The sequence below is a fragment of the Gopherus flavomarginatus genome, chromosome 5 (genome assembly GCF_025201925.1).
Source record: "Gopherus flavomarginatus isolate rGopFla2 chromosome 5, rGopFla2.mat.asm, whole genome shotgun sequence".
Classification (NCBI taxonomy): Eukaryota; Metazoa; Chordata; order Testudines; family Testudinidae; genus Gopherus; species Gopherus flavomarginatus.
Window position 1 is genome coordinate 133,812,346 of NC_066621.1, and position 21,669 is coordinate 133,834,014.

The following is a 21,669-nucleotide window of genomic DNA, read 5'->3' on the forward strand; positions in this document are numbered from 1 at the left end:
CCCTCCAAACAAAGCAGTTTCTTCCTCCCCCTCTTGGCTTTCCTTGAATTCCTATCTTCCTAGCATGTGTCTCTCCAAGTTCACAGCTTGGTAGAAGCAACTGTGGATGTGTTTTGATTTGTCTCTGACAACAAAAGAATGAAATGTAGTGATATCTGCTGACAACTGGATCAGAGCTGCCAGGTGATCAAGATTTGACTCCTACAAAACCAATATGTGGTGAGGAGGATAATGTGCTTTGACTCTATAAAAGCTCTGACAGGGGGGAAACCAAAATGCTTCCTTTGCAATTTCTCTCTTCTGTAACTGTATCATTATTTCTGTAAAGTGATTTGACATATATAAAAAAAGTGTAGAATTTGTATTTTTTTAACACAAACTGATTTTAAAATTGAATGAAAAGGTTTCTCAGCACAGCAAACAAATGAAATAATTTACCATAATGATTATTTTTTGTGAAATTCTTAGAGGTAGGTGTACCCCTAGAATCACAGAAGCTAAAAAGACCTGTTTAGATTATCCAGTGTCCAGTTACATCATGAAATTCATCCATATGCCACTGCAGAGCCTAGTGTTGGCATGGAAGGAGAGGAGAGTGGCTTGCATTTGGCCTTGACATAAGTTAGGGCAGCCCTGCTTGGTGGCATAACTTGTTTCCTGCTGCCTAGGGCCTCAGTGGGCCTCATGGCAGCTAGGGAATAATCAGGGTGCAGTACTGCCTTGATTCTTTCTATCTCCCCGACCATACCTGATTTGCACCTGATGGGCAAAGACTGTATGCTGGATAATCCTTGTGGAAGCAGTGTGTTCTGCAACCACTCTGCACCAGCACAGCTGGCACAAATGGCACAGGGCAACCATGACTTGAGCATGTAGTTTAACTCAGTCCAGTTTTAACATGTTTCAAGGATGGGGCTTCCACTACCTTTCACAGCCTGAAAGCGCTTCCTGTAGGAATAAGGATGGCAATGTTGCCAGCTCTTGCAAGTATTTCCTGGTATGTGGTGGGTTTTTTTTTTTTTTTAAAGCTCTGGCTCCAGGAATCACGTGACTCTCAATATTCTTCTTTAGAAAAGTTTCTAGCCCTCATTTTTCTGGAAAATCTTAACGTGACCTTTAAATGCTCGAACACTAGAGGGGGTGGGGGGAACCTCCCATTCAGTGTTTAAAATCTCATGCTTTTAAGCCTGTCCCAGGAGTTGAGTGTGCGGTTTGGCAATTCTGCAGATGCATCACCCTTGACTGTATGTTCCACTTGCCTCCCGGGGTTTTACTTATTAGATGGTGGCCAACCTGCTCCGAACTGCAGCTCCTGAACACGACTCCTTTGCACGGCTGCTTTCGCGCCCCCCTGTGCGGCTCCTAGCCCTTTCGCTCTAGGACAGCGCCAGCTGGCGCCGCCAAGCCAACAAAAACTACAACTCCCAGGGTGCACCGGGCTAGGGGTGGGGAGGGAGAGACGGTGGCCGGTGAGGTTCACTTGTAGGCGGGCTCCGTCGGGTAGGTAGCCAATAGGCTAGGGCGATGGTGGGATGTGCGTAGCCTGGCGGGCGGGCTGCCGGAGGGCTCATGCAGTGCGGGAATTTCGGACGGGGAAGAAGGAGCGGCTGGGCCGGGCCCGGCTTCTGAGACCCCGCAGGTATCTGAAGCTGGGGCTCTGGGGAGGCGGGCTCAGCCGGCTGGAACCGGCCTCAGCCTGCTCCCTCCCCCCGGCGCTGGGCTCCGGCCCGGGAAAGGCGGGAGACGCTGCTGGGTCGAGTTCCCGCGCGGGAGAAGGGGGTTGGCCCCACTCGCTCCCCAACGAGGCTCACTCCTTCCCCGCGGCCCGTTTCCTGAAAGGTCTCGAGGTTCATCGCGGCCCCTTAACCTCGCGCGGGGCCTGCCCAGCTGTGGAACCCACAACCCCTCAGTGCCCCGCTTCTGAACCTCCCCCCCGGTCAAGGGGCTTTTGATGGCCGTGGGGTTGGTCCCGGGTAATGGTGTTTACACCAGGGTGTGAGTCATGGGGGGGAGGGAGGCCGGGGGGACCAGTCCAGCACGTGCGGAGAAGAGTGAAGTGCATTTCTCATCTCTCGGGGAAGGGTGTGGCGGGGAGGTGGAGAGCGGGAACCACTTGAAATCCGTCATCACTTAAGAGGATGAAGTTTCGAGAGAAAATGAGTTTTAACCTTATAACAAATGTATCCTTAAAATCCTGCCTAAATGAGTTAGGCTCGGGCAGGTCCATCCTGTTGCCACCGGGATTGTGGAGATGAGTTGGCTCCATTTTCTTACTGTTTATAGGACTCAGCTTGCACAGGTGCAGGCTCAAACCTGTTGTCCCCCTGGATTTCCAAGGGGAGCACCTCAAGGCATCCCTCATGTTCTCTATCATTCATTTGGAAATTTTGAGTCTCTTCTGCTGGTGCTAAAGGTTTTTGTGATGTTTGGAGACTGTCTTGTTCCTGATTAAGTTTCCCACATTAAAGTCATTGCTGTTTGAGACAGACTTTGAGATACTACTTAATACTTGGTGAGAATCAGCATTGACTCCCCAGGTTATAGAGTGCCCCAAATGAATATCAAAACAGCAGTCCTCCACCTCTGCAAAATCACCCCAAATACCTCAAACTTAAGGTATTTGGGTGATTTTGCAGAGGTGGAGGACTAGTTGTTGTGTGTCTATTGCTTGTCCAAAGATATAGAGATTTGGGGGTTCTATCTGGTCTGGCTTTTTAGACATGTTCCCAGATAATAGAAATATATGAAGGGTTTTATCAGTCTGAGAATTGTATGGATGAAAGTCAGAAAGTTGAAGGAGATTTTAAATCTAATTGAAGTACAAAGTGTTAATTATGGCTGGAGAAGATAGTTTAAACTGGTTTAAAATTAATCCAGAATCAGGGAGGTTGCTTCTAAAAAGAACTAGACTTGGCAGGTCTGATTCATGCTGCATTGAGGGATTCAAAAATAAAATGTCTTTCCCTCTAACTACATGAAGAGGTCTGTGTCCAGTTTTCCCAAATTCTGCTATCTTGACAAAACATTATAAAATATTTTAAAATCCACCAATATAGGTTCACCTTGTCTAGTTTGAACATAAAATACTGAGAGGGAAGAACTTTTAAATAGCTGTAACTAAAGCAATGACGTTGCTTCCAATTGATTTTTAATAACCCAAGTTAATCTGAAATGTCCGGTGTTATTCTAAACATGTAACAGAAGGCCTGAAGGAGGGAAAAGACTTTCTTGCATAAATTTAGACCTTCAATTGCTGTAGAAACTACCTGTTTTGACACTGGAGATATCTGAAATATTAGTGGCCATTTTGGTGCCTTTCTCTCTGAAATGAGCAAAATTGTGTCCATTGTTTTGAATAAAATAAACAAAAATCCCAAAACTGCAAACAGTTTAAAGTATTTAGGAATTTTAAAAAATAAAGTGGTTTTGTGGCTAGGAGGAAGGTATTTTTTTCTTTGCTGGCAGACTTGGAGAGTTCTGCTATGAGTAAGCAATATTAATGATGCGCAGATTTCATGTCTAGCTGGAACTGCCTATTGACTAAAAGGTTCACAGGTCAGCAGCACTGTCCTCTCCGTGCTGAAAAATAAAAAGCGATCCTATTGAGATAAATCTAAAAATGACAGTTTGTAGAAAATAAGAAAAGAACCATGAAGGAATTCAGCAGCATAGTCATTCTGAATGGCCACATACAGAAATACTTCCTTAAAATGAATTTGATTTATAGTCATTTTGACTTTTGCTGAGAATGGCAGAAAACACAAACTGGGAAATGTCTATTCAAGCTTATTTAAGAGTACAACAGCAGTAACTGGAATACTATTTCAGATTGCATTTATAAAAATTACTGATTGCGAGACTGAATTGCTAAATTGCGTGCATACCTCCAGCATAGCGTGTGGAAAAGCAGACAGTCACCTTGTACTCAGTAAAGAAGTTTTGGAGAAAAGTTCAGACAGACAAACCTCTACTTCTATTGTCATTTTTCTATTTGTTAGGAGGAAAATCTAAACTATTCAGTCTATGCAAGTTCTGAGTAAACAGCCCTATAAAAAGATGCAACCATGTGCCTTAAAAATATGTTCCTGCCAGTAAGCAGGGTCAAATCTTTTCAGTACTTAAGAGAGAGTATATTATTTGACATCTACATAGTACCCTACATTCAAGGATTTCAAAGCAGTTTGTGAGCACCAATTCAATTAAGCATCACAATACTCATGTGAGATAGAAAATATTTCTGTTTACTGATTGGGATGAGGTGCGGGAAGTGGTAACACACATAGAATGGTGAAGTTGCAATAACTTGTTATGGAGAGTGAGAGAGAGACTCTAGCATCTTCATGCAGTAGACCATCTCTTCTCTCAAAAGGTATGTCTACACTAGAATAAAAGGCCCATGGCACAGCTGTGGTTGTCTTGAGCTCACATGACTCAGTCTGTAGGGCTAAAAATTGCTGCATAGATGTTTGGGCCTGGGCTCTGGCACTACCTTCCCATGGTGGGAGATTTCAGAAACCAAAAAAATCTATGATGTAGGTAACACTGCTCTACAGCCAAAATGCTTCTGAAATAAATGTAGTCCAACTTTACTAATTCTGGGTCACTGAGAACGAAAATGATGCTTAAAATTGTTGATTGGCTCTATTTTTCAAGATATGCTATTGGGTCAGTATATACGACCCTTGACTTGGGAATGGCGGAGGATAAGTGAGTTATAAAGGGAAGGGATCTCAATTTAAACCAGAAATGACTAAAATACATCTTTGACTGGATCTGTGAATACATCTATGACTGGGTTTGGACAGTACTTGCTTTTTAGGCAAAACAATGAATGATGCAATCTGAAGCTGGTATTGCATCATACATGATATGAATTGCATGATGTTATTCCTAGAAGTCATGGATGATGCAATCAAACGAAGCTTACATCACTCTGCTGAACAAATTGCCCTGTATCAGCTCTAGAAATCATACAGTGTCGTGCTCTCTTATTTGTCAGTGTTTGATTTTGCAAAGGGACACATTTCTGTTTAGCCAAAGGGAGCAGAGATGCCTTGCACTTGTGTGAACAGTGCAGATAACCTCTGCTGTGTTTGTTGTGAAGTGACTTTTGCATCACAAAAGCGCAGTCTAATCACTATGGTTAAGAAAGCCTATCCCCTTTATTTTGGCTGCAAAATTGGAGATCAGGACAAGAGGTGGGCCCCACACCTATGCTGCAACACTTGTGCAACAAATCTTGGCCAGTGGTTGAACAGGAAAAGGAAATCTATGCCTTTTGCAGTGCCAATGATTTGGAGAGAGCCAACAGATCATACCAGCAATTGTTACTTCTGCATGGTGCCTCCAGTTGGGAAAGGTGTGTCAAAGAAGAAAAAGTGGACTGTGCATTATCCAAACATTCCATCAGCTATACGCCCAGTACCCCACGGAGAAGGACTGTTGGTTCCTGATGCACCAGAATCATTCTCACTTGAGTCAGATGAGGAAGAGGAAGAGGATGAAACTTCTGGTCCTGAACCATCAATGTCACAGGACCCACATTTTCTCCCATCCTCCTCCTCTGAACCACACCTCATAACACAAGGTGAACTGAATGACCTTGTCAGGGATTTGGAACTACCCAAGAGTAAGGCAGAGCTGTTGGGCTCCAGACTACAGCGGTGGAATCTCCTGGCAGGCTATCAGGGCCAATGGAGCCCATCAATGCTTGCAGACTATTGCTGGACCGTGACAAGAGATGCTCCATTTAATGAATACAAGAGACAAGCCAAGAAGCGCCGAGTAGACTAAACTATGTACATAATAGTTTTTTGCCTTTTGTTTCATAATAAATTTGATTTATATAACCCTTTTGCTGATTTTTAAAGTGTTACATAAACAGGACAGGTGAAATATTATCATGTAAAGCAACCATAAACACATGAAAAGACCTAGGTTTACAATTTATGATTAAAACTCTACTATCTACACAATATACATAGACATAAAATGTAAAAACTTAAATATCTTAGAAACAGTAGCCAATCAGTTGTTTTAATTGTCATATTTGAATTCAGCACATCAAAATATATAATAAATATCACATTTTATTTCTGAAGCAGATGACTTCTCAAAAATTGTAGATCAGTGTAATTTGAAGTCTTCTAAGGCTGTACTAAATGTATGCCCTAGTGTGGTGTTAGTGCGTATTGTGCTGTTTGAATGAGAGATAAAACTGATGCTCTGTCCCTAGTATGTATTGTGCAAGAGGAATAATTTTAGTGCTGGTATTCTGGCAGACTTCTAATTTGAGTAAATTGTATTCGATTATATCTAAACAGCCTCCCCCCCCCCCTGCAATCACTTTCATTTTGTTGTTATCTTCACTTCCTACCCTATAAATTCTGTTGGTACTATATTGTAAAATAGCTGCAGCATTCCTCTCTAGAGATGAATGATTTTTGTGCATCATTTTGTAAAGCATTTTAAGATCATATGGAATGAATGTTTATTTTTGGTTGGTTAGTAGTATTCCAGTGAGAAGTAGATGCTTTGAAACAAGGGACATCCTCCAAATATGGAGAGAGTAGTATTCCAGTCATATATCTAAATTAAAAGTGTAGTGGTCTACAACATTTAACAGACTGTTTATTCTTTGGGTGGCAAATTATGTACAATAACAAAAGTAGCAATAAAAGGTTGTCTTTTCCTTCCTTTTTGCTATTTACCTTGTGTCTTCAGATTGTGTTAAAAATGTGTTTCTTGTGGGCAGCTACAACTGCTTCCAATCCCCAAATCTTCCTGTTTTAATACTGTGTAGCTTCTGAGAAGGTACGTATCTGAACATATGATCTCAAATGTGGAAGCATAGGGAGGCAGAGCTTCAGTACTTCCAGAGGACAGGTTTTCTGCAAAAGAATGCTTAGCCTTGAGCATACTGCCTTTTTAAAACTATACTTGCTTGGCACCTATGGCCTATTGATAGCTTGACCAACTTGTGAGTAGACATAATGCCATCCTAACAGATGGATATGAATGTAGACAGTCAAGAAACCATGTATGAGTATCTAGTGTATTTGTTAAGGGCAGGATTCTCAGCTGGGAACAGTCAAACCTCTGTTCATTCTGAGCTTCCCTTTTTATGGTTAAAGGGATGTCGTAATTAATTCATTTATTGACTGAGTGTCTGCAGGAGTGTAACTTTTGACCCAGTTGGATAAAGAAAGCTGGGGGGAGAGGGGAGCACTTTTCACTAACCCCTCTTGTGGAGTTAGTTGAAATAAGTTGTTTTGTTCCCTATAAGCAGGTTTGTGAGCAGCAGATCTAATGGTGAGGTTACCAGGGTGAAATATATCCATAACTCTCCATTAATAAAGCTGATATATATGTTGAATATAAACAATTCAAGTTTTGTCTCTGGTTGATAGCATTTTTCAAAGAATAAATCCCAAGAGAAGATGTGGCAGCACAGGTCAATATAGCATTTTCTGAAGTCAGGTATATGGGGAAGAAGCAGTAATTCCTGGTGTATATGGACCACTCTCTCTCAGGGTAGTTCAAGGAACATTTGAATTTGTACAAATCAGATTTCTCCGCAGTTATAAATGGAGGAAAAACTTTAACCTGAACCTGATGCTCTTGTTTCTCATTTAAAAAAAACCTGAAGTGTCAAGAAAAACATTTCAGGAAGACCAAGTGCAAATTATGGGTAAACTTTGTTTTATAAATTTAGATGAGGTGTCTCAAAGCTGTATCTGGATTATATAGAAAAGGTTTTATTTAGCAGTAATAGCTAGAAATATTGGAAGGCAAGTCAGAGTTAAAGAAGATCTTTGCATTTTGGATACTAAAATGTTCAGATGTGATAGGTGTGGGTAACAGTATTTTAGAAATACATTTTAGAGGTACCCTTCTCTTGACGTGGTGGTTTCATATTTGTTCTGCTGCTGGTGTGCTTACATCTGCTATGACTATTCTAGTGTAGTTCTACTATCTTATAAAACTTGGCACATTTAGGAGGCTCCTGAAGAGTAGAACAATATCTTATTTCTTTTACTTTGGGGATGGGGGATGAAAGCATTTTATTGTTTTAACATTTTATTTTTCATCCAGGTGGCACATTTCCTGACCGCAGACTTATTAGATAGGGGGCACATCTCATTTGTCAGGAAGCGGTGCTGGCAGCTGGTGGGAACATGATACCTGTTGTCCTGTCCCCCAGGAGAGTGTTGCAGACTCTGGCATGGCAGAGGGCTGCTTGAGGGAAAAGCAGTGGCTATTCAGACCAGGGAGTTTCAGGGAAGGGGTGTGGTGCTTGGGGTTGCTGCTACAGTTGCAAGGCCCTCTATTTCTCAGATGGGGGAGCTGGAGAGAGGGTCCCAAAAGTGCATAGCAGCCAGGAGGGGAAGCTGATGAGTAGGGAACAGAAGTTCAGCAAGACCAAGAAAGCAAAATACAAGGAAAAGGGGGACACTGGAGAGCTAGAGATGAAGATGCAGAGGGGTGAGGCAGAAGGGAGCAGAAATAGGCCAATTCAAGCAATTGTTTGAAGCCTTGCTTCCCCCACCCTCTCATTGCCCCTTCTCTGTAATCTCCACTGTGGGGTTCGCCTTTCTCTGGTCTTGTTGAGTTACCACTTACAAGTTTTTCCACTCGGTGGCATATTGTCCTAGCTTTAGTGCATATTAGGAACCTGTTCACTCCTTTTCTCCATCTCCTCCCTTTTAATTCAGTGACACCTAGTTTGAATTGCAATCAGTATCCATCTGCAGAGGCCCACCAGATGAGTCCTGGGGAAGGGCAATAGGTGGCAGTTACTCCCCATTTGCTGATCATCTTCAAAATTGTAAACTTCCACTTCGTGGCAAACAGTATATGGCTCCTACATCATGGGAATAGTCAGGAACTGTGATTACATAGACAAAATACAAATAATTATTCTGCTGTCCAGGAACCTCACAAATTGAGCATTGTTAGGATTAGAAGACCCAAGGCTAACTGTACTTTTAAAAAAAGTAAGCTCTGCGTATGGTTATATGGTTTTCTTTTTCATATGGAACAGACAAAGATCAAGTTCTGTGTAAAACAAATTAAGAAGGCCTTTCATGTGAAAGATGTGTATGCATTCCTTGACATAAGGTACCCAAACAATCTAGATAGAAAACATTGATTCAGTGAAAATTTGGTTCTTGTCCCAGTGTTGGAAAACCCAAAGGGGCTTATTGTCTAGTAAAGATCTCAGTCATTCTGGAGGGTGACATGTTTATTTGACTGTGAAGAAGCCATTAAGTTATTTAGTTTCAAAGTGTTCTCTTCCCAAGCTGGAATTTGAAGGTCAAGAGGCAGAAATAAGATTTATGTTCAGAACCTTGAAACTGGAGGTTATTTATTGCACTGTTGAGGTTTCTGGATTATTTTAAATGCTGTCCTGGGATACAGTAAATTCACTGTTGCATTTTTGCTACATACATATTTGTGGGAGTACATTCTAGGGCTACTTGAATGGTTCTTGCAGGTGTTTGATCTTTTTGTGGCATCATGCCAATCACAATCTTAACTACTGCAAACATGGTTAAAGAGAAAGTTGAGTTCATTTTTAGATATATCTAGCTTCAGGACTCCAGTTATTAAAGACATGGACTATATAAAAATTTGTAAATTTAACTGGCTTGATAAAGCTTATTGTATCACAGCTGAATATATTTTTCATATTGTCAGATCATAATTAATTATCAAATGGAATAGATTCTGTAATTCTCCAGTATGTATTAAATTATGCAAAGCCTTCTAATACAAAATCTTTTGTTCTGAAGCTTCCTTTTTTTTACTTTTTATCAGATTTTTCTTATCAGCTGAGAAGTTTTTTTTTCTGATCTCTGAAGAAATATACATTGCTTTTCACCTAGGATTCATGCCAACAGGATTACCTTGCACATTTCTTACAAAGTATTTTTGTAGTAACAATTTGGCAATTTAAACAACCTATGGTTGCTGTGTAGAAGTCTGTCATGAGCAAAAGAGACCATAAAAAACTGGCATATGGAGTAGAATAAGGATGCAAAAGAAAATCTGCTCAGTTTATAACCCTGGCATTTACTTCTTATAGTGAAAATGCCATATATAAAGAAGACTTCTGGAAAAAGAGGTCCTGTGAAGAGGAAGCTTGCGGAAGAATTTGCTCCTGGAGAAGTGTTAACAGACACATCAAAAAAAGAGTGGAAGTTAGGCATGCCTATAGGGCAAGGTGGCTTTGGATGCCTGTATCTTGGTAAGTTTGTGACCCAAACTACAACTTCTTAAAATGAAGGTCTTTAAGGTCCCACTCTCCCTAATAAATTGGGGATCCTATTGTCTTCAAATTAACAACAGTTTGGTTATAGCTGCCATTTAGTGTTTTTCTTGCAGAATTGAGAAATGTAGGTAGAAAATAGTTATTAAAGGCACTGAAGATATAGTCCTCCATATGCTGTATTTGGAAGCCCCTCTTGGTTCTTACTCTAACCCCAACTACTTCATATGACAGATCATATTTTTTCTTAGCTGAAGTGACATTCTTTATTCCCATATAAATCATCCATCTTCTTTATAATATCCCTCAAATGTTTGTAAACAGATTTCATAATTCCCCCTTTCTCATATTTAATTAGTTTATCATCTTAAAGGTCATTTATGCACTTTTAATTTAAATTTAGTACTTGTGAGAGAGGCCAGGTTGTTGGTGTGGCCACCAGCACTTTAGACATCATCCCTACACTGCCTTGCCATGGTATTTCAACTCTGACTTTGGAGGGCCTACCTGTAGAGATGAGAGGATTGCTCAGTCTCCATGCTAATTTGATCTTTGCTCTCTGTTTTGATGGTATTATTTGTCATGAGGATACTGGGCACCTAAATTCTAAACTGAGACTATTGACTCATTTGATATAGGATGATGACCAGACAACAGATGACAGCTTTTCATTTCGTCTCTGCTGGATTGCATTTGAACTGACATGGTCAAGTGCTTGATATTACATAACCAGTTCCCTGTAATATCTATCAAGTCCAAGAATTTCACTGTCAGGGTGTCATTACATTTCATTTTGTAGTGCTATCTGTTTGTTGAGTGTGAGAAAACGTGTAAAAAATAATATGGCACCTAATCCTTAAATGTATCTGTTTTCTGAATAAATGGACAGTGTGAAGGTGGTCCTATCATAGCTATCATTCTACACACCAATGTTGAGGGGATGAAACTTTAGATGAAGACTCTAGCCAAAGGGCCTTTTGACTATGTGGTGCCTTCACTGTATGACAAGATGTCCTCCCTCTCCTCGCAATTTATGTGGCATGATTGCATTGAATTATGTGGCATGCAGTCACTTATTGATTACAAAATCATTTGGTAAGCCATAGTGCTCCTAAAATGAACTGGCAACAGTAGGAGGGGATTAAGCATTGTATTGAAGGAAAGTAGCTACCAAGTGAGGTTTCTAGCCTTGCCATGGTGGCCCTCCACTTCTGCATGTTTTTGCCCATTCAATTTGTAATCCTACCAGAGGTGGAACTCTGCTCATGTTATACACTTGTGCATGTTAGTAGTTGTCTTTTCAGGAAGGACTAACCTTGCTCTCGCTCAGAGAGTGCTTAAGCCCCTTCTACCACTGGTACAGATGTGTGCGTTGGCTTCCTGAGTAGCTGGTATTTTAAAACTGCCTGCCATAGAATCCCCTATTAACACATCTCGTGTGGCATTTCTAAAATGGCAGTCAGACAAGCTGAGAGCTGAAAGATAGAAAAATATATTTTGGATATATAGGGTATCTTCATAAAAAGGTAAAAATAATGGCCTCCCATGCGTAAGCCACACTGTAAATTAGGCCTTACCTTTAAGTCACTTGAGAAGGTACTATTGAATGGCAAGGGGGTGGGTGACTTCTTTATCATTTAGTAAATGTCCCCAGTGGGAGAAATCAAGACCGGAAATGTAACTTGGTTTTCTGCATAATTCTGACATCAAGCTACTGAACAATTTATATTCATGTTAATATTTAATTACTTTATAGAGTAGCTAACCAAATGACATAACAAGCAGTAGTTGTATGTGTTTTACGATAGTTGCTTCTCATTCTACTGATAAACGCTTCATATTTTAACAGCTGATGTTAATTCTTCAAAATCGGTTGGCAGCGATGCACCCTATGTTATAAAAGTGGTAAGAGAAATTTTGAATCTATTTATTTCAAGATATCAAATAGCTTCTATGTTATTGCATGTGTAACATGAAACATCTCCTCAGCTAGAATTAATACAGTCATATAGTGTGAGCTTCATTAATGTATGTTTAATAATAATTAAAAGCCCCAGTGAGGATCAGACCCCATTGTGCTAGCTACTGTGCAAACATGTAAGACACGATCCCTGTCCCAGACAGTTTACATGCTAAACACACAGTGATATATGAAGAGAGGAAAAGAGAAACAATCACATTTGTGCTGTAGGGAGACTAGAGAAGGCTAGGTTTCTGTAACAAGACAAGAAACATTAGAATCTGAACTAGAGTTTTGGCTGTCTGGACAGAAAAGTTGGAATTGCAAATATTGGATAGGAAGGAGTGGCAGGATCTGAACACAGCCTGGGTGTATGGGACAGTTGATGAGAGGGAATTGAAAATGACCCGGAGGTTATGGTTCTGAATGACACTCAGAACGATGGTGTTATTAAAAGTGACAGAAAGGAGGGAGAAATGAGTATTGCAGAGGGAAGATCAGAAATTTAGTTTTGGCCATGTTAAATTTAAGTTAATGGAAAGACATCAAGAGAGGCTGAGACATGAGTCTAGATGAAAGACAGCAGATCAGAATTTGAAAGGCAGATCTGAGAGTCACCAGCACAAAGCACAAAGTTGATGCAGTGACCCAGATAATGCAGCATAATTCTTTACTTTACACCACTCAGGCAGCACAAACTGGATTAAATGTCTGTAAATGGCTATTGAAGAACTTCCTTCTGGTGTAAGACTGATATAGGCAGTTCCTGTGCCAGTTAGCCTCTTCCTTCTCGTGGTGGCAGGAGTAGACTGGATGAAGGCCAGGGAAAGAGCAGAGCACAGCTTTGCTACACCAATCCTCCACTAGGAATTTTATGGTGGGTGTAAATTAGAGTGGCCCCATGACTGCACCGATTAATGTTAGGGCAAAACTGATGCTGACTTTAACTGACTCCCTTATGGGTCCTTACCCTGTGCCAAGATGGAACTCAGACATAGGAGAACTGAGCCTAGTATGAGCATATGACAACAAAACACCTAAGTTTAAATACTGACGTTTAAGTGTACTCTAAGCTTTGTTGAATCAGAAAGTTGTTGCCACTTAGTTTTTTATCTGGTGGGAAGGTAAAATAAGTATACATTTAAATACGTGTGTTGTAATTGCTTGCACTAGAGAAAATAGGCTATATATTAGTTAATGATAATACATTCATGCAACTACTGGCCAAACTTTGTAATAATATGTATTGCATTTTAACTTTTTTTCAGTTTAACATTTTCTTTTCCCAACCTCTTTGATATGTAGGTTACATTTGATTACTTTGAATGTGGCCCCTAATTTGGGTTCTGACTTTGAAAAGTAGCTCCAGGAACCACTTGAGAAATTGGGAACATAGTAATGGGCATACTAGATCAGACCAGTGGCCCATTTGATCAAATATCTTGTCCCTGGCAATTGTCAGGACTAGATGCTTCAGAGAAAGGTGCATGACCTTTTATTGGAAAATTGTGCAATAACTTATTAGTATGGACTTTTGTTCCCCAGTCTAGGTCTGAAGCATGAGGGTTTATATCATGCTTTTTCCTCTGTCTGCTCATTTGTTCAGCAGCAGTGAAATCTACTCTACTAATAGTTGGCCCTCTGTGAAAAATATAAATGTTATAGTAGATTTTTATTCCAGTTTAAAGATCCAATTAATTTAGGATCAAATAGTCTGCAGTGCTCAGTGCATCACTTTGGAAACTGACAGTTTCACATCATATGAACTATAAAATATACTTATTTTTTGACAATTGGTGGTGAGCTTGTTGGAAAGGATCATTTGCTGCGAAGTGGCATTTTGCCTGATAAGAAATAGAAGGTATTGTAACAGATTTTTGTTCTGTAATAATGGAATTGCCGTTTTATTGCGTTTTGTAGTACCTCTTTTGCTAAGCTCCCTGAAAGTTAATTCATCTCCTTTTATTCCTGTCTATGTATTCAGGATGTCTTTGCACCAGTATGAAGTGCTCTGCACCCCATTTTTTTTGTTCTACTGTTTTCTTCTCTACTTATTAAGCAGTTAGTGCTCTTCTTTCTGCTCTCCCAGTCCATGCATTTTGATTTCCTCTTCAACAGATATTTGTCATACCTACGGTGAATGACCCATGACTTGTTGCTTCCCGTATCAACTGGGATGCAACTTCTAATAAGGGTCTGTTTTTGATACTCTGAGAGCCAAGTTAACTCACAGCAGAGACAAAGAGGTTAATAGCTGAAGGATTATTAATGTTCAGTAGTTACACAAAATGTTTGTTCACCCAGCAATGTTCTTCAAATGGTTAGACTATTAAAGCAGGATAGAAATTGGCTTAGTCTTTTAATATAGAGTTCTTATGGTTTTGGTATCTAATTGGTATAAAATGAATAATTGTAAAGTTTTTCACAGTTTTTTCCTAATGAAGAAATGCTTCTTAAAGTATGAATTTTCAGATGTCTCTGGGCAAATGTGGGTGCAAAGTTTATTTAATGACATTGCTTATCGTTTCTAGATGGGACAATTTAATTCTTAAAATACTGTTAAAGAAAAAAGAGGCAGATATGTCTTGAGTTTTGACATATACAATGTAATGGCAGAGAGTGGTATTTTCTCTAGTCAAATTTTAGTTTCAATTTCTTAAAGCTTAGGCATGAATTTCTAGAGTACATCATGTTTGAAATCTAGGTATTTCATAAGGTACCAATCACTGCGGTTTTGAACATTGTTATCATAGTATCATAATACATAGTCATAATACAGCATCATGAATGGGGAACTGTGGCCAATGGGAGGTGCGGGGGCAGTGCTTGCAGGCAGGAGCAGCATGGGGAACCACGTCGCCACCCCTTCCCAGGGCCATAGGGGCGTGCTGGCTGGTTCTGGGAGCGATTTGGGGCCGGGCAGGAGGGAGCCTGCCTTAGCCTCACTGCGTTTGAGGTAAGTGCCACCTGGTGGGAGCCTACACTCCAGCCCTGAGCCACTTTCCAGAGCCAGCACTCCATAGCCTCTCCTACACCCCAAGCCCCAGCCCCAGCCTTGAACCTCCTCCCAGAGCCAGCCTCCCATACCCCCTTTTGCACCCTGAACCCTTCCCACACCCCAGCCCTGAGCCCCTCCTGGAGCCAGCCCCCCGTACCCCCTCCTGCAACCCAACACACTGCCCCTGCCCAGAGCCCCCTCTTGCACCCAAACTCCCTCCCAGAGTTTGCACCCCTCACCCACTCCTGCACCCCTGCCCCAGGCTCAGTTCAGAGCCCCCTCCCACACTCGGAACCCCTCTGCCACAGCCCACATCTCCTCCCCCAAACCTTTGACCCAGCCCGATGAAAGTGAGTGAGTGTGGGGAAGAGCAAGTGACAGACGGAGTGGGGGGATGGAGTGAGCGGGGCGGGGCCTCGGGGAAGGGGCTGGGTAGATTCTGGTTTGCACTGAAATTAAAAAAGTGATCTTGTGTGTAAAAAGGTTGGAGACCACTGTTTAGAATTAACTTTATTATGGAGGCATTAGTTGCAGCTCCATAATTAAGGCTGAATTCAGTTTTACACTTAAAGCATGAATCAACTCCTGTTTTGGAAAAAAAAACAGTATATGCTTAGCAAATTCATGGCACTTACTCTGTGTACAGAATATATTTTCTGAGAATTTATAGGTAAATCTGTTAGTTTGGGTTAAAATGAATTTTAAAACGTGTGCTTTTAAAGAATTTAGCATCAGTCAGCCTTTTTTGTTCCAAATGATCTTAGTAATAGAATAAGACTCTTCAAGCTTTCGATATAGTTTCAGTTAATTTAAATCTTGTACATAGGCTATATCTGAAGAAATTGTTATAATTAAGCTTTATTTTTGTATTGTTATGATTGTATAGGCAAATATGTGGTCAGGTCAGCAGCTCAAGTGAGTGGGGCTGTTGCGATATCCTAGATAAATCAACCAATCACCACCCTTTTTCTGCAGCAAATTTGCATGTCACAATTCTGTTGGTTATAATGAGTGTGATATAAAGAATACTGGATGAGTGCCAGAGTTCTCAGTGGTAGATCACTTGGCCCAACTGTCCTTGCCCTTTAAAGTTTCCGCCGGCTAGCCTGGGTATCAGTACTTGAAAGGCTACCCATAGCAGTGCTGCCTTGGCTCTACTGTAAAGCAGGATAGTACTCCTGGGGGAACAGAGTTAAGGACCCTTTGAGAAACCTTGAAAGTGCAGGAGTATTAGGACTTGGGAACTGGACTACTCTTGTCCCATTCTTCACATGATGATCTTCTTAATAGTGCTCTAAATCAATAAATAGTTGCAAATTAAGGGTCTGATGAAATTCATCCTAGGGTACTTAAGGAGCTAGCAGAAGCAATCTCAAAATTGCTAGCAATTATCTTGAAGCACTCATGATGCTTCAAGATAGAGAATGGGTGAGGTCCTGGAGGACTGGAGAAGGGCAAACATAGTATCTATCTTTAAAAAGGGGAAACAAAGAGGACCTCAGAAATTGTAGACCAATCAGCTTAAATTCAGTATCCAAATAGATACTGGACTAAATTATTAATCAATTTGTAAGCATCTAAAGGCATATCTAGTGGGGACCCATAAGGGCCCATCCTGGGTTGAGTACTATTCAGTATTTTCATTAATGACTTGGATAATGGACTGGAGAGTGTGCTTAAAAATCTGTGGATGACACCAAAGTGGCAGGGGCTGCAAGCACTTTGGAGGACAGGATTAGCATTTAAAATGACATTGACAAATTGGAGAATTGATCTGAATTAAACAAGCTGAAGTTCAGTTTTAAGAACAGGTTGAACAGATACCTCTCAGGGATGGTCTAGGTCTACTTGGTCCTGTCTCAGTGCAGGGGACTAGACTGGATTACTTTTTGATTCCTTGCTAGCCCTGAATATATGGAGATATACCTATCTTATAGAACTGGAAGGGACCTTGAAAGGTCATCAAGTCTAGTCCCCTGTCTTCACTAGCAGGACCAAGTCCCTCACAGTCCCTTCCCCATCCCTAAATGGCCCCCTCAAGGACTGAACTCACAACCGTGGGTTTTGCAGACCAATGCTCAAACCACTGAAGTATCCCTCCCTACATGTTTATGATTCTGTTATCTGCTTTGCGCTGCTCTGGTGATGCAAAGCAGCTATAAACCCAGGTTAACTGGCCAGTGCACTCTGGTTATTTGCCCTTTTCTGGTGTACCATTGAATCTGCCCTTAAAAGTTACAATTATAAAAATGATTTAAGATATCATACGGTAACATTCTCTTTGGGTTTCTTGCTTAGTTTTCATGTATGAAATGTGTAATAATTACGAACAAAGGAAAAAATCTACATTGAAATGGAGTTAGGTTCGAGTGTGTGTATCATAATCTAAAGGTAAAACACATTGCATGTAGGCATACCTGAGCAACATGTGTTCGAGCTAGCATGTTAACAATTGCAGTGTAGTTGCAGCAGCATGGGCTAGCCACCTGAGTATATTCCCAGGATCCTGGGCGGGATTGTACTTGGGTGGCTAGCTTGTGCCGCTGCCTGTGCTGCCACAGCTACATTGTTTTTTTTTTTTGTGAGCTAGCATGGGTGGGCTTACACGTGCTGCTGTTACACCTCCTGGTGGCAGGGTGGACATACCCTAAATGTCTTATTCAATAGGAAGAGCTAATACTAAGAGACATTATCTTGTAAGGACATAGAATTGTAATCAGTCATGGCTTCAAGACTTCTAAGGGGGATATACTTTTAGCAAGAATATTTAGAGATCAGTGTTATACTTTTCAGTCCAACCATTTCAAGAGTTGAGATTTTTATTAAGAGGACAATTTGTTGTATGATGATCCCCAACATTACAATACCCTTAATTCAGAGAACCTAAAGATGATGACAAAAGTGTATTTAATAAGGCCCGCTAAAGCACTGCTGTAAACAGTTCATCCTATTTTCTGTTATCTTATTATTTAATCAGTATTGCCTGTGGTGGAAGGATACTTTCCTGATACTCCTAACGCTTTCTGAACAGTCTCTGTTGTTAAAGCCATTTTAGTACACAGGGAATGAATTCTTATTGAATTATCACACTATCAAGAGTTGGGTGGTAAAGAGTGATATGCTTGAATGTGGGTGTATATCAGCTTATATGAATTTTAAGAGCTACAGTTCATAATAGCTAAAAAGCAGCAGCTAAAGCTAACTAATTTTAAATTACTGTTTCAAAGGAACCCAGCCAGAATGGACCTCTTTTTACTGAATTAAAGTTCTACATGCGAGCTGCTAAACCAGAGCAAAGTAAGCAGTCTATCTGAATGAACTAAAAGACCATGTTTCCCTATAAATAATAATTTGTTGAGTTTTTAATAAAATAAAGGTGAAGTGGTAGCCTTTAATGTTAAATGTATTGGTTGGCTCATCTGTTTAGATTCATTTTTTAAAAATGACCTTTTTATGTTCATTTACATTTCTTAATTGTATTCCTTAATCATAAATGGATGTTTCTTTTTACAAGGACACAATTTTTTTTCTAAATGGATAATTACTGAAGATAATTGTTTATAAATAAGAGTTACTGAAGTAGAACCATTGCTCTTGGCCTCTTTCTCACATCTAAGATCATAAACCTTTGAGGGCTCAGCCTGTAATATCACCGGAACAAATAGGATTTTCTTAGTGTTTAAAGCCAAACAAGATTTTAGTGAGATTAGAAGAAAAATGGTTATTTGAGAACTTAAAAATAGTTGAGGCACTATTTGGAAAAAACGGAATCTGCTGTGTTAAAATGTAGTCTTGCAGTTACATTTTTGGTATGTAGTTTTCCATCAGCAGTATTAGTTGTATTAGTTTCAGTACACATTACAGTTGGATCTCCTTTATCAAATACCTGTTCGTGTTAGGATATGTTTCATTACCAGATTTAGAAACAGATAGAAGAGCCTACTTGTTATCTGGTATACTTGGTTCATGGCTTCTCACTATCAGATAATGATCAGATCTTACATGCATAAATTTTAAATGATTTATAAGTAATCTTTTCCACAGGACTCCTGCAGTACAAGTTCATAACCTTGTTTTTATTTATATTTTTAGTTCAGAAATGGACTAGTTCCCATAAATTGAAGTACCTAGGTGTACCGAAGTACTGGGGCTCTGGCTTGCATCAAAAAAATGGAAACAGGTAAAATAAGTCTTGTGTTTAGGACATATTCATATTTTCCCACCCACAACAACTTCTTTTATATCCATCTCAGAGTCCAGCTCTTAATTTATAAATCCTTGACCATTATAAGCTAAATGCTAGAATTTTTCTTTTAATTAACCTGAACATGTGTGCAGAATTAGTCTTTTAATTCACATGTATAAAGAAGGAAATGCACTGTTTTACTACACTTTGCCTTCTTATCTTCAGCTTGTTTACTCTTGGGGGAGAGTTTTTTTATTTAATCTGAAAGCTGGTATAGACAGTCCAATCCTTATTTTATTTCAAAAGTTCAAGGCTTGTTTTTATACTGTTTCATGTGAGATTGAGGAATCCATTAGCTCAGAGATATACTGACTTTACATGCATTTATGGCTAGTCTCTAATAGCACAGAATCAGTTGGGTGTGGGATGGCTAATTCTTTGGCAAAACAGTAGTGGTTACTCCAGCAGGTTATATGACATCAGCAGGAAAAGGTGTTGGAGGAAGCGAGATCCATGCTAAGTGTGGAACTTGTAGAATCAGGGATCTTGTAGACCTTGCACAGTAGTGCTAACTTTCTCTGACTAGGTCAATTCAGAGTGCAATTAATACATATGGCCTCAAGTGTCTGAATAGGGTATTAAATCATCCAGTAATCTAATATAAATAACTTGAATTCGGGTGATATTGGGATGCAAAAGAAAATGCAGTATGACAAAATGTAACTGTCTCAATCCAAATGAGCTTTTCAGATACATAATGTTTCATGTGCAGGGCTTTTATGGAATGAGCTTTTATTATAAAGTCAAACTATGATGACATTAGAGATGAATATCAAAACATATTTGATAGGGGAGCTTCATTTCAATAAGTAGAATGCTCATTTAAATCTTAGTAGTATTACTTTTAAAGCAGCCAACTTGTGAAAGTAACCACTTAAGTACAATATAAAAGACTTTTTTTGGGAAAAAAATATTGGTATTAACAGGCAATTAATAGTTGCTCTTTCCTGTTGTGAATGAAACACCATAGTACTTTCTGAGATGGGCACTTGTTATACTGCATAACTAGCTAGATCTCAGTATCATACTTTTAATGGAGGACCTTTTGTTTATAAAGCAAACAAAACAAATATTAGGATTGAAGTACAGTACAAAAATTCTAGTGTTCATAAATATTTGTTTGCCTGCATAGCTGACTTTTTATTCTAAAAATAAACATGCTTGAATTCAGTAATTAGTGCAATGGGGTAAAATACTGTACACATTTTAATTCAGTAACTTTTTCCTCTGATTTTGAATTTCAGCTACAGATTTATGGTAATGGACCGATTTGGGAGAGATCTTCAGAAAATTTTTGAAGAGAATGCAAAGCAGTTTGCACACAAAACTGTGTTAAAATTAAGCTTGAGAATAGTAAGTAATAGTAATTCCTGAAACATTTTTAAAATCCATTTTCCTAATGTAGCCTTTTGCTAAAAGGCAATTTGTGCTGAATAGTGGTCCTCTGCTGGCTGGAGTTGGGTACTACGCTGATACTCCTGTATATTGTGTTTTGTTAGCTTGATATTCTGGAATATATCCATGAGCATGAATATGTGCATGGAGACATCAAGGCCTCAAACCTTCTCCTGAGCTACAAGAATCTTAATCAGGTATTTCTGATGTCTGTGCTTCATTTCTCCTGTTTTAATCCTGTTGTTTGACAATAAACTGAGGTGCTTTGAACCTGTGAATGTTAGCAGAAGTCTTATTTTTATGAATGTATACGGTGATATTTCTGCTTGACATTTATATTTAATATTCTACATTTTTGATGCAATTTGCTGGCAGTTTATCAAGTTGGCTATTCTTCCCTAAATAATATTCAGGAGGAGTGCTCGTGATACAAAATGAATTTCAAATAGCTATTTGGGGGTGGAAGCTTAAAATTATATAGTACACCAGTAAATTATGTTGGCCTGTCTGCTTTGTCACTTTTTTAGTTCCTTTGTTCAAGGATCCATCAAATACAAGTGTTCTGTTACTTGGAAAATTTGTTCTCTTAACATGTTGATTAGTCAAATCAGTTGATTTACAGAAATATATTTAGTGTTCTAATTTTTTAAACCCTTTAGTGTTTGGAAAATGTGCATTTAATTTCCATAATTCTACAGGTTTCCCTGTCCAAATAGTTTACCTCACAAAGTAGATTAACTATTGCCAGTATATTTAGAAGTAGTCAGAGGATAATGAAGAGTACTACCTGGCATCTATTT

The 21,669-nt window shown here is 39.6% G+C and overlaps 1 protein-coding gene across 5 annotated transcripts in view; it reads left to right on the plus strand.

Moving 5' to 3' along the window:
• Positions 1 to 1,527: 1,527 nt before the first annotated feature.
• Positions 1,528 to 21,669, plus strand: part of VRK1 (VRK serine/threonine kinase 1) — a 47,301-nt gene continuing 27,159 nt past the window's right edge. For 3 of the 5 annotated variants that reach the window (XM_050954471.1, XM_050954474.1, XM_050954475.1), the window contains exons 1-7: positions 1,528 to 1,639; positions 10,088 to 10,249; positions 12,120 to 12,175; positions 18,456 to 18,525; positions 19,321 to 19,408; positions 20,719 to 20,827; positions 20,974 to 21,066. In XM_050954471.1, coding sequence (XP_050810428.1) covers positions 10,093 to 10,249; positions 12,120 to 12,175; positions 18,456 to 18,525; positions 19,321 to 19,408; positions 20,719 to 20,827; positions 20,974 to 21,066 — 573 coding nt within the window. In that variant the 5' untranslated portion in view covers positions 1,528 to 1,639; positions 10,088 to 10,092. Of the gene's footprint in view, positions 1,640 to 6,754; positions 6,814 to 7,992; positions 9,121 to 10,087; positions 10,250 to 12,119; positions 12,176 to 18,455; positions 18,526 to 19,320; positions 19,409 to 20,718; positions 20,828 to 20,973; positions 21,067 to 21,669 lie in introns of those variants that run through there. The other 2 variants (XM_050954472.1, XM_050954473.1) reach the window with 2 other exon arrangements.